This window comes from Sorex araneus, chromosome 9, assembly GCF_027595985.1.
Source record: "Sorex araneus isolate mSorAra2 chromosome 9, mSorAra2.pri, whole genome shotgun sequence".
NCBI classification, from domain to species: Eukaryota; Metazoa; Chordata; class Mammalia; order Eulipotyphla; family Soricidae; genus Sorex; species Sorex araneus.
Genome location: NC_073310.1, coordinates 22461668 through 22474553, shown reverse-complemented (window position 1 = coordinate 22474553; position 12886 = coordinate 22461668). Strand labels below are relative to the sequence as shown.

At 41.6% G+C, this 12886-nt stretch overlaps 1 gene segment (V, D, J or C); it reads right to left on the bottom strand.

Annotated features, from left to right (window-relative positions):
- Positions 1-251: 251 nt before the first annotated feature.
- LOC101554006 (immunoglobulin lambda variable 2-18-like) lies at positions 252-9769 on the bottom strand. The segment is given in 3 exon segments: positions 252-583; positions 9277-9609; positions 9721-9769. Coding segments are annotated over 3 exon segments (711 nt in total).
- Between the last annotated feature and the right edge of the window lie 3117 nt (positions 9770-12886).

The following is a 12886-nucleotide window of genomic DNA, read 5'->3' as shown; positions in this document are numbered from 1 at the left end:
AGACTTTATCAGTCCTAACTTTCATATAAGTCACCCAGGGGTCCACTGACATCAGTAGGAAACAAAATTGTGGTATAAAATTGACTTACATTATGACCCACATCTGCTTCTAATACAAGAGGCCAGATGAGAGGACTAAAAGAAGAGTCAATAGTCTCAGGGAATTGGAGAAGAAGGAGTAACTCAACCTGAATCATAGTGATCAAGAGGGCAGAGAGTGAGTTTTTGTTCTCACTTCTGCTTTGTTTTTGTCACTGTGGATACCAAAATTTGCCATCATTCGTATAGCTTACACCACAGTAGTATTCAGCCTCATCCACAGATTGGATGTTTGAGATGGCTAAGTAGCGGTCAGCCCCTGAGCTGGAGCCTGAGAAGCGATCAGGAACATTGTCCCCTTTGCTGAAGGTTCCATCACTTTTAACTCGCATCAGGTAAGTTGGGGCTTTGCCTTGAATCTGTTGATACCACTCAATGAAGAAGTTGCTGTGCTCCTGGCTTAAGGTGCAGGTGAACTTGGCTGAGGCCCAAGGTGAAGCAGAGGCAGAAGGGGTCTGGATCACCACAGGCAGAGCACAAAGTCCTGGAACAGAAAATAAACAATAATGCTGAATTCACCGAGTCAGGTCAAATACTACCCTGGACTGTGCTTGGAGGGAAAAACAGGGGAGGGGACCCCTTAATTTTGGGATGGCCTAAACTTGGGAGAAAATGAAGGGCAGGAGGTAGAAGGGAACCCAGGCCATGGTGAGAGGTTTCCGAGAGCGCTCTCCTAAAACTGTCCTATGCACTGGTGTCTCCTCGGTTCTCTGTATCCTCTCTTCATGCAGTCACAAGAGGGTGGAGCCTTGAATGCAAATCTGTTTTCCATTCATCATTAACCTCAAACTGACACTTCTGTGAGGTTCCAAAGTAAAGCGTCAGCTGTGGGTTTCCACTTGGGAGTTCATTCTATTATGAAGTATATTTAGAAAAAGCTTCAGACACCTGTTATTTCACTTGAATGCAGCCCAAGGGACTTAAATGTACTGATCATCAAACAGCACTCCTGCGCCTCCTAGTGGTTACAGGATGAATACCATCCTCCCTCTGTGGTGGTGGTTGAATAGGACAGCACCTCTTGAACCTTAAGTAGGAGAGAGACAGACACCAAGTGATGGCTCTCATATGCAGGATATATAGAAAGGCAATGATGGAATAATGGATGCCCAAAGACAGTGGAAACAGAGAACTTGAGAACTGGTATTCAGTAGAAGACATGTCCCTTGAGGAGGCTGGGGATAGGCCAAGGAGTGAGCAATGACTATGGGAGAGGGAGCTGTCATCTAGGGTCAGCTTTTAGTATTTATAGTCCAGTTCAAGCTAGAGGAAGGGGTCATATCTCCAGTCATGTCCTTGGCACCTCCTCACTGTGATTTACCCGCATAAGGGATAGAGGTGTTGGGGGCCAAGACTGGCTTGTACTTTGATACAGGCCTGACAGCAGTCACCATGGTGCTGAGTACCTGTACCTGGGAAGGGATCCTGGGTGTGAAGCAAAGTAGGAGTGATTGTGGTTTTACCATACAGGGGGACCCTTGGTGCTGGGCCCTGTGATCACCTTTGAGGTTCTCTGGCTCAGGGGAGGCATGGATTTTGGACTACAACTCCAGGGCTCCCTTCTCTGGCAAAGCAGCTGGGAAGTCTGTGTTTTCTGCCTTGGGATGGGAAAGGAGCAGTGGAGAAAGTGGGGGTGTGTCCCTAGCCTGCAATGACATTTACCCGCATAAGGGATAGAGGTGTTGGGGTTCTTCCCGAATTCAGTGGAAGCCCCAGGAGAGCATAGATTAATGGGGGCCACCTCTTTTAGGGTCCCTGGGGGACTTGGGCATCGAACATGATACATGGCCCCCATTTCTGCTGTGGTGGGAAGCCCCAAGTGGAGCTGCAGGGACTGTAGTTGTCCCTTTGCTTGAGGGGCAGGAGTTCATCTTTTCTCCATCTTTTCTCTGAGCTGCTGGACTCATGGGTCCACTGCAAAGATCCAACTCTGGGGACAAAGGGAGGGGCCCACATCAATGTGCAGGGAAGCCTTAAACTGAGCAGAGGAGGAAGTACTGAAAGATGATAAAGTGTTGTGTATATGAAACCTCATCAACAACAGTACTGTAAACCATGTACAAAAATGCATGTTTGAAAAAGTGACTCTTGAAAAGTAGGGCGGGGAGGGGCATTGATTGAAGGAAGTGGATACTGGTAAGTGATCCATGTGGAAACATTGTATACATGGAACCCAATGATGAATAACCTTGTAATTTCATGGTGAGTAAATAAAAAGTTTAAATAACAAATTATACTATATATATTTTCCCAATGTTTTGACATAGTTGTAATGATTATTTTTAAATTTCCCTTCTTACTACTCATCGGTTTTAAACTAGTAACACCTGTGAACCAGTGAAAATAAAACAAGTAATCCCAGAGCCTTAAAATCAACTTCTTTGGTAGTTACTATTTGATGACAAAGTTTCTTGGTGTTGCTCTGAGTTTACTCTGTTTGGCACTGTTTGCACCTCCTGAAGAGTGCAATGTCTCCCTTTCCAGGCTGGGGAAGGTCTTTGTTAGTATCACTTTCACCAGCTGTTCTTCCCATGTCTGGTATTTCTATAATTGGGGGATTATTCTTCTTGCAATTTTCATTAAATGCCTTACATTTTCTCACTTTTTAATCCCTATTTCTTTCCAATTTTTTGGTGATGGTTTATGTTTTATCTTCAAGGTCATTGATTGCGTTTTCAGTTTTCTTTATTCGGCGTCTATAACTTGCTACTTTAATGTACTCAATACTTCAATTTCACATGGATATGGGGCTGGAGTGATAGCACAGCAGGTAGGGCGTTTGCCTTGGATGCGGCTGACACGGGTTCGATTCCCAGCATCCCATATGGTCCCCTGAGCACCACCAGGGGTGGTTCCTGAGTGTAGAGCCAGAAGTAACCCCTGTGCATCACCAGGTGTGACCCAAAAAGCAAAAAAATAATTTCACATGGATATATTAAAACCCTCATCAAATTTCTCAAACATAATAAATTAAGAATTTTCTATTATAGCCAAGGACATTGTTGTTCCGAGGTCTTTATCAAATAGTGGTGAGAGTGAATAAACCTGAGGACGAATTTCTTCATTATTAATAGCTTTGTGGGTGCTAATGGTGGAGCTTCAGATTCTGGATCATCTGAGAAGTGAGCTGTTACACTGTTCATAGTATCAAACTTCTATTTCTGCCTCTGTTGGTTTCTGGTCACTTCCATTGACTGATGACAATATTTCAGCAGGAGAAACAGGTAAAGTTAGATCTCAAGTTCTAAATCTGGGGAGTCATGGGGGAATGGTAGGTCTACAGTGAGGCTCTGTGGGTTCACTGCATGAAATTGTAGTGTGTGAGGTGGGTAACTAAGAGCAGGTGTGGTTTTGTAGGTGCCTGCAAGGTTTAGGGTGGAACAGATGGGTGAGAGGAGAAGAGATGCCATCCTAGTACAAAATAATGAAGTGAAAGAAGCCTGTAGCCCTTCCCGTAACTGTAAAATTGGAAGAAAACCCCCTTGGTTTTAGATAGAACCCAGACCAGACCATTAGAAAATGTTACATATGCTCCCAGCAGATAACAGAAGAACTAAGCAGCCACTGTAGTGGACAAGATTCATTCTAACACACCACTGTGAGAACAGGTGTTTGCTGCTCTAATGTTCAAGAGCCAAACTGAAAAGCCAAGACCACGGCCATTCTTGGAGCAGGACTAATGATGGGAGCTTAGCGCCCATGGGTATTGAGGACTTGGTCATCTTAACACAGCCCCCAACCGGGATGGTTTTTGTCCTGAATTTATCAGTGTACTACCATCTTGGCCTCACGGAATGTGGTGGAGAAAACAAAGTTGTATTCTCAGTTGACCTAAGTTATGAGCCTTCTCTGCTTCTGTATGGCTGTGCCTTAGGAAAGGGGCCAGGATGATTGGGTTTACAGGAAGTAGTGTCAACAGTTCCAGGTCCTCTGAGGACAGAGAGCAACAAAAACTAAGACTCTGTGATCAAAAAGGCAAGGGTGGAAGGTTTTGTTCTTACTTCTCCCTTGTTTTCATCACTGTGGGTAATTGATTTGGTCATATATAGCATGGCTTGAACTACAATAATATTCACCCTCATCCACAGTTGGATATTTGAAATGGTAAAGTAGCCTTCATACTCTGAGCTGGAGCCTGGAAAGTGATCAGGAATATTATGGCCTTTCCCGTGGCTTCCATCACTCCTACCATACATTACAAAGACAGGGGCCTCTCCTGGACTCGGCTGATACCAATTAATAGTGAAGTCACTGTGCTCCCTGCTCAAGGTGCAGGTAAATTTGATGGAGGCTCCCAGAGAAGCAGTTGGAGAAGAGATCTGGGTCAGTACAGGCAGAGCAGAGAAACCTGGAAGAGAAAATAAAGGAAAATCGGAATACAGGTAGCTGACTCTTTGTAGTGTGCATGGGGGCCAATACAAGGGAGAGAAGCTTGAGTGTCTGGGATGCCTAACCTATGGAGGAAATGAAAAAGAGCAGGTAGAAGGGAATCCAGTTCATGGTGAAAAGGGCTTCTAGGAGCTCTGCCTGGAGAAAGCCCTGCTTCTCTGTTGCCTCCAAGCGCCTGTTTGATTGTCTCTTCATGTAGTCACAGAAGGGGAGGGAACCCTGAATGAAAATCTATTTTTTGTCCCCACAACACTGTGTCTGTCTCACTCATGTCTGAGCCCTAAGCCTAAGGACATCAACATAGTGATTTCCAAAGCTCAGAAGAATAAATATGACTTCGGCTTTCAGCATTGGAGTTGACTCAACACTAGAACAATCTTTAGAGGAAGCCAAGTGGGAACACTAAAGGTCAGTTCTTTAGTATGTATACATATTTATACAAGTATATTTTAATATATTATATATATAATTTGCCAGAAAATAACATGCTCATTCACCTCTCAGTTTTTGATTTTTTGTTATTGTTTAATTTGGGGATCACATGTGGCTATAGTCAGAGTTTACTCTAACTCTGTACTCAGGGATCACTCCTGTGGGCTTGGGGACCACATGGAGTGCCAGAGATCTAACCTAGGTCAGCTGCTTTTGCAAGGCAGGGATCTTGCCTGCTTGTACTACTGTTCTGACCCCATTAGTGGCCTCTGTACCCAGGTAACTCAGCTATTTTTAAGTAACGGGTGGAGCTCCCCTTAAACATTTGCCTTCAAAGTCGGTTACTACAGAAAGATGTAGTATACACCAGCACTGATGAAAGCTAGTTATTAAGAGCACCAAGATGGCACCTGCTGGTAACTCCATCCTGTTTACACCTGTGGTTTCTTGCTTCTTGTTCCACTACTCTAAGAATCATGGAATTAAAAGCCTGTGCTCAGCCCTGCCCCATTCTTTTCGCTCACTTGAAATGTCTTTCTGATTTCAACGAGTTCAACTAGCTCTGAGGATCATTCCTGGCACTTCTCAGGGATCATTATATAGTGCCAGGGATTGTAACAGGGTCAGGCACATGTGAGGCCAGTACTTTAGTCCTGTACTATCTCTCCAGGCTCTCTTAATATTTTAAAAATATTGTTCTAAAATATAGCTCCTTGCAGTGCTTTTAATGCAAATTCTGACCTCATTTATTTACGTGGTGTTTATTCCTCTCATTGCTTTTGGTGGGGAAATTCATCACTGGTTTGTAGCAAAATTCTATTGGTGATAAACTGGACCTCTTTTTTCATATTTCCTGAGCTGGAGCTTTATGGAACTTCTTGGGTATGTCGGTTGATGAATCTGCATGAAATGTGGAATGTTTTTTATTATTTCTGTAAATTATTTTGTTGTTGTTGTTGCTTTGTTTGTTTTGGGGCCATGCCCAGAGATGCTCACGGATAAGTCCTAGCTCTGTACTCAAGAATTAGTCGTGGTGGTGCCTGGTGGGTGAGGGGGGGAGGTGCATAGGGGATGCCAGAGACTGAACCCAGGTTGGCCATATGCAAGGCAAATGTCCTAACTGCTACTATTGTTCTGTGTCCTACAAATTCGTTTTTAATTTACTGTTTCTTCCTCTTCTCTTACCCAGGGATTCCTGTTACAGTTATCCAAAAATCTGATCTTTATTCAATTTCTTCTGTATTTTTATATGCAGGGATTTTTTTCATCAACACAGTTCTTCAACATAGTCAAAGCTGTCTACCAAAAATCCACAGCCAGCATTATCCTCAGTGTGGAAAAACTAATAGTCTTCTCTCTAAGATCAGGGACAAGACAGGGATGTCCACTCTCACCACTTCTCTTCAATATAATACTGGAAGTACTTGTCATAGCAGTTAGGGATGAAAAAGATATTAAGGGCATCCAGATAGGAAATGAAGAGGTCAAGCTATCACTATTTGCAGATGATATGATACTCTACCAAGAAGCTCCTAGAAACAATAGACTTGTATAGTAAAGTCACAGTCTATGAAAGCAATACCCAAAAATTCATGGCTTTCCTATATGCAAATAAAGAGATTGAAGAAAGTTATATGAAAAAAAAAAACAATCCCGTTCACAGTCATGCCTCAGAAAATCAAGTACCTTGGAATCAGCTTAACTAAGGAGATAAAGGACATGTACAATGAGAGCTACAGCTGCTACTTCAAGAAATGAAAGAGGACAGGAGGAAATGGAAACAGCCTCTTCTCATGGTTGGGAGAAGTAACATTGTGAAAATGGCAATACTCCCCAAAGCATTGTACAGATTCAATGTGATTCCTATAAGGTACCCATGACATTTTTCAAAGGAATTGATCAAATGTTCCTGAAATTCATATGGAACAATAAGCCCCCATAAATAGCTAAAGCAATTCTTGAGGGGAAAAATAGAGAGGAGGCATCACATTCTTCAACATCAAACTGTACTAAAAGCAGTAATAATTAAAATCAGATGGTATTGGAACAAAGGCAGATCTGCAGACCACTGGAATAGGGTTGAATATCCTTACACACACCATCTAATATATGATCATCTAATCTTTGATATAAAAATATAAAGTGGAGCAAGGAAAACCTCTTTAACAAATGGTGCTGGCAAAAATGGACAGCTCCATGCCAAAAAAAAGGGCTCAGACCTTTCCCTAACACCATGCACAAAAGTCATATGAAATGGATTAAAGACCTCAACATGATACTAGAATCCATAAGGTACACTGAAGAAAAGGTTGGCAAAAACCTCCACAATATTGAAGCTAAAGGTGTCTTCAAAGATGAAACATCACTGGTCAAGCAAGTGGAAACAAAAATAAACAAATGGGACTATCTTAAAGTAAGAAGCATATGCACCTCAAAAGAAACAGTGACCAGGATACAAAGATACAAAGACAGCCTCCAGAATGGGAAATTATACTTACCCAATACACTTCTGATAAGGGGTTAATATAAAAGGTATAGAAGTCAGTCATTGAATTCTACAAGAAAAAAACATCCAGTCCAATTACAAAATGGGGCTATGAAATGAACAAAATCTTTCTGAAAGAAGAAATTCGAATTGCCAAAAAGCGCATGAGAAAATGCTCTTCATCACTAGTCATCAGGGAGATGAAGATCAAAACAACAATAAGATATTCTCACATCACAGAGACTGGCCCACATCCAAAAGAACAAAAGAAACCCGTGTTGTCAAAGATGTGGAAAGAAAGGGATTCTCCTTCACTGTTGGTGTGAGTGCCGACCAGTTCAGTCTATTTGGAAAACAATATTGTTGGGAAGAAGCATGGTGTTGGGATTGGTGTTTGAATATTAAATATGGCAAATTATTGTCAACAACTTTATAAAGATAAAATAAAATTTAAAAGTTAAAAAACAATATGGACATTTCTCAAGAAATACCACTTCTGGAAATATATCCTGGGGGCCCAAAAAGACACAGCAGATAAATCACCAACATTCATATATACATTGCTACAGTATTCATCATAGCCAGAATCTGGAAACAACATGAGTGTCCAAGAACACGCAAATGAATAAAGAAACTATGATACATCTACACAATGGAATACTATGAAGCTGTCAGGAAAAATGAAGTCATGAAATCTGACTATAAATGGATGGACATGGAGAGTATCATGTGTAGTGAAATGAGTCAGAAGGAAAAGGACAGATATAGGATGCATTTATTTGTGGTATATATATGTGTGTGTATATGCATCATATATATATACATATATTAGAAGAATAATTTCATGGCTAGGGAAAATAGGGGTTAGGAAGACTGGTCAATGGTTGGAACTAACCACAATTGTGTGTGGGGTTGAAGGTAGGTAAGATAGAGAAGAGATCGCTATGACAATAATAGCTGGGAATGATCACACTGGACAAGATCTGGGGGTTAACAGTAGGTAAGGGATAGTCCTGACACCCTTTAAGTATCAATATTGCAAACCACAATGCCCAAAGAGAGTGAGAAAGAGAGAGACAGAGAGAAGAAAAATGCCTGCCATAGAAGTAGACAGGGGTGGAGGGTGGGGGTTGATGGGAGGGAACTTGAGGACACTAGTCTGGGAAATGTACACTGTTGGAGGGATGGGTGTTGAAATACTGTAAGTCTGATATTCAATCATGAACAGCTTTGTAATGTTCTATCTCACAGTGATCCAACAAAAAAGTTTTAATAAATGAAGAGATAGAAGAAGATTGGATCCAATAATGGGGTAGGGAGAAGATAGATTGATTTCTAAAAAAAAATGAAACAGATATCTGTGAGAGAGGTATAATACAGTAGTCAAAACACAATGTAATAGAAAATCTGGGGGAGACCCTAACTTTTAGAACCTAAGAGAAAGTGAGTGGGCTCAGGATAGGAATAAAGACTATTTTGAGGTACCTCACTTTTCACTGTCTGTTGCAAGAGGTATATGACTCTTCTGTTGTACGGACACTTTGCCACCTTGAGACAATTTTTCCTCTGAGCTGATTAAGGTGAAATTTTCCAGATCTACAGAAACATGTTATCCATTCATTTAGGGTCTTGACAAAGAAGTCTGACCATCTCGAAGGTAGGTGGCCACACATTCTCTTGTAACTCTAAAAACTTTATAAAAATATTAATTAATAAATACAGATTTGTTAAATAGAAAAAACTATATGAGTTTAATGTTGTTTTAAAATTTATCAGTTTCTAATTAGTTCAACTGAAAATCATTTATTAAAAATACCCTCTGAGCTTAGAAGAGAAAAACCAAAGGGAACTTTCAGCAGTTTTTGTCTCACTTCCCTGTGTACAGCAGCTACTGTGGAAAGTGCTACTTCTTGTATATGAGCTACAGTAATAATCATTCTCGTCCTCAGGCTTGAGCCCAGAGATGGTCAGGGTTGCTGTGTTGCCAGACTTGGAGCCAGAGAAGCGATCAGGGATCCCTGATGGCCGCTTATTGACATTATAAATCAGCATTTTGGGGGCTGTGCCCTCCTGCTGCTGGTACCAGGAGACATCATTATATGCCCCAATGTCATTGCTGGTTCCTGTACAGGAGATGGTGACTGTCTGTCCCTGAGTCCCAGACACTGAGGGAGGCTGAGTCAGGACATTCTGGGCCCAGGTTCCTGAGGAAACAGAAATAAAACACTGGTGAGTTCAGGCTGTTCTGGATGAACCTGAGAGGGGAGAAAAAAGATGAGCACATATGTTCCCAGGGTCCCTTCCCTGAGCCTCACCTGGGCCCTGACTGAGGAGGCTGAGCAGGAGAAGAGCCCAGGTCATGATGGAGATGCCCAGAGTGCTGCCTGCTGACACCCCAACCCTGGGCCTGGCTCTCTGCCAGCTCTTATCCCTCCCCTGCCCCAGAGAAGGGAGGGGCCTGCATGCAAAGCTGCTTCCTGCACCTGCCTCTGCTCACCCCTCTCTGGCCTGGCTTTGGACTTAAGATGCTTCTGCATTCCTTTAAAAAATCATTATTATTAGTTTTTATTTTTCTTGATTTTGTAATCATATTTTGGCATTCATGGGAGCATGGAGGACACTCCCAGTGATACTCTGCTAATGGACTGACAGTTCTATACCCAACTCCTAAGTATACTAAGTATACTTAGTATACTGAATGGTGCTGTGAACCACCAGGGGCACTATGGTGGTACTCTGGAACCCCAAGGCCAAACCCAGGAGACTGATCTGGTGCCAGAGATTGAACCAGCAGTAGACTACCTCTGTCACCTCTGTATTATTGCAGAGCATAACCATCAAACAAATTAATTCTCCTTGATATAAATTTTTCTCATCCAAACATTTTGATTCCTGCTTTGAAGAGGAAGATACATGTGTGGACATCTCATACATTCATGACCTCCCAAATTCTCTGGGTCTCTGCTTGTAGAGCAACTGCCTCAATGATCACTCAGTTCCGTGTTACTCCAGAAAATACCGTCTCATGGGTGCTCATATTTCACGTTCTCTCGGACCTTGCAAAGTTAAATACCTGTTTACACCTGTTCTTGCCAGTGGTGAGTATCTGAGGTACATACTTGTCATTATCCCAACCACACTTGTTTGTGCTGAAGCATCTGTTTGAATCAGATTGCCACTCCCAGGTTACCCACACACATATATCAGGGAGGGAGCCTTTTCAGCACAGGAGGGCACCTGTCAGCAACAATAGGTTCTTGTCTCTGTATCTCTTCATATCTTCTTTACATTATTTAACTTGCAACTTTATTTTATCCTGCTTCAATATTTCACCAGAGTCAAGACTGAATTGTGTATCCCACAGTAGGTGTTACATGGTGGTAATAACCAGAGAGACAGAGAAACCAAGGCTTGATTGTTCTGCATTTCTATCTATACAGTATGGGAATAATAATTTTATTCAGGAACCTTATTCTAATTTGTCTTTTATTTTTGACTAGGTCATTGGCAATTTTTCTCAACCTTCTTGGGTGGTTTTCTTCTTGATCACTACATTCATAGGTATGTGATCAAGTTTCTATATGCAAATACTATATGCTTCTAAGTCCTCATTTTTAAATTGGATACTAAACATAGAAAACCAACATAATACTACATCCTCTTTATTTAATCTAAAATCACTTCTCGGTGATTTTAGATGAAATAAAGTGTAGTATCTGTTCTTATCAGTTTATTTCACCTAAAATCCTCGAAAAATAATGTTACATTCTAATCTTTTTCTCAACTTATGACTAAAGCTTGGGTTCCTTCTTTGTTAACAGATCATGAACTACAATTCTTATTTTCTCAACCCTACTAGGATGCCAAAATGTCTACTTTGTCTTTAAGTCTCTTAAAGACACTGAAGCAAAGTCACTGAATTTGCTCATTTATAGAGGATCTGCCTGTGCCACCGGTCAGAAATGAGCTGTAGATATAGTGTCACAAAAATGCATGGCTCAATTCAATGTACTTACGTACTTTCTAGAATCATTCTGAGCCTCTCCAAATGATGGCTACTTTGGGAGTTCTACACTACCTTCAAGGAGGTTTTTCAAATTTGCCAAGGTATTTTTGTTATTAACATCTAAGTAGAAACTTAATGAACCATTTAATGAGCTATCTTCCCTGGCTCCCAGCCCCATCCCCCAAAACCCATAAGGACCATTCAGAGCTTGGAAGGCCTACCTGGCCAGTTCAATCCCTGGTAGCTTCACAGGCACTGAGTATGATCCAGGAAGCTTTGTTATTTCAGATTGGCAGCTCTGCTCTGTAGATCCAAACTCCAGGAGCATCTCCCAGCTATAGCATAGCCAAGCATGTGTGTGTGTCAACTCCAAACTTAATGGAGAACAACCCCAACGAACAATATAAGATGTGTGTTACCGGGCCAGAAAGGGCAGCCCTGAGGAGCACTTGGTGCTGAGTCAGGGAAGTTCTGCCTCTTGATATGCAGACCCAGCAAGAACCAAAACTGAATGGAAAAGCATCACAGTCAGTGTTTCTGTGCCCCCTGCCACCCATTATTGTACAACCACCTCTGCAACATAGAATAAGGGAGGAGGGAAAACACACATGACAGCATTTAAGCAAAAGAAGACTGTAATAACAAGTTAAAAGTATCAGTGAGGTCACAACACCAATGTCCCTCCACACACACCTCTTATTTCAGGTATAAACTCCGAGAACATACAAACAAATATTTGAATCCCTAAATATGTGGGTCACAGAAGGCAAACAGGGGAAGCAGCCACATTTGATGTAACAGTGAACTTTCTCTTTTCGCTTCTGTATTATTGGACTCATGAAAACACAGGAGATTTGAGACAATGCGCACTTATTTAAAAAAAAAAAAAACTTGGTGAGAACCAGTTCTTGAGACTTTTGAGTTTATTCCATGTAACGAAAGTACCAGAACATAGGTCCTCACTGCCCCCTGGTGGCACCAAATGTCATTCCCCAAATTCACAGAGGGCACATCGTTGAGCTGATTGCTAACTTTTTTAGTTTCTAGCATCGTCCAAAAGTCTCCTTGTCTTCCTCCTTGTATTTTTCTAACTTCTTGTCTTCCTCCTCTTTGTATTTTTCTAACTTCTTGTCTTCCTCCTCCTTGTATTTTTCTAACTTCTTGTCTTCAGACTTTCTATTTTGTTTCATTTTTTGGGGGGATAACACCTATAGGTGTTCAGGGTGTTTTTCTTCTTTCTTTTATTCACATTTTATTTTTTATTTATTTATTTTTTTATTGAATCACCATGTGGAAAGTTACATAGTTCTCAGGGTTATGTCAGTTATACAATACTCAAACACCCTTCCCTTCACCAGTGCCCATATTCCATCACCAACCACCCCAGTATACCTCCCACCTCCCGCCCCCTCCCATCCCCCCAGTCCCCCCCCTTGTAAGTGATAAGCTTCATTTTGTTTACTCTTTATCTTGAT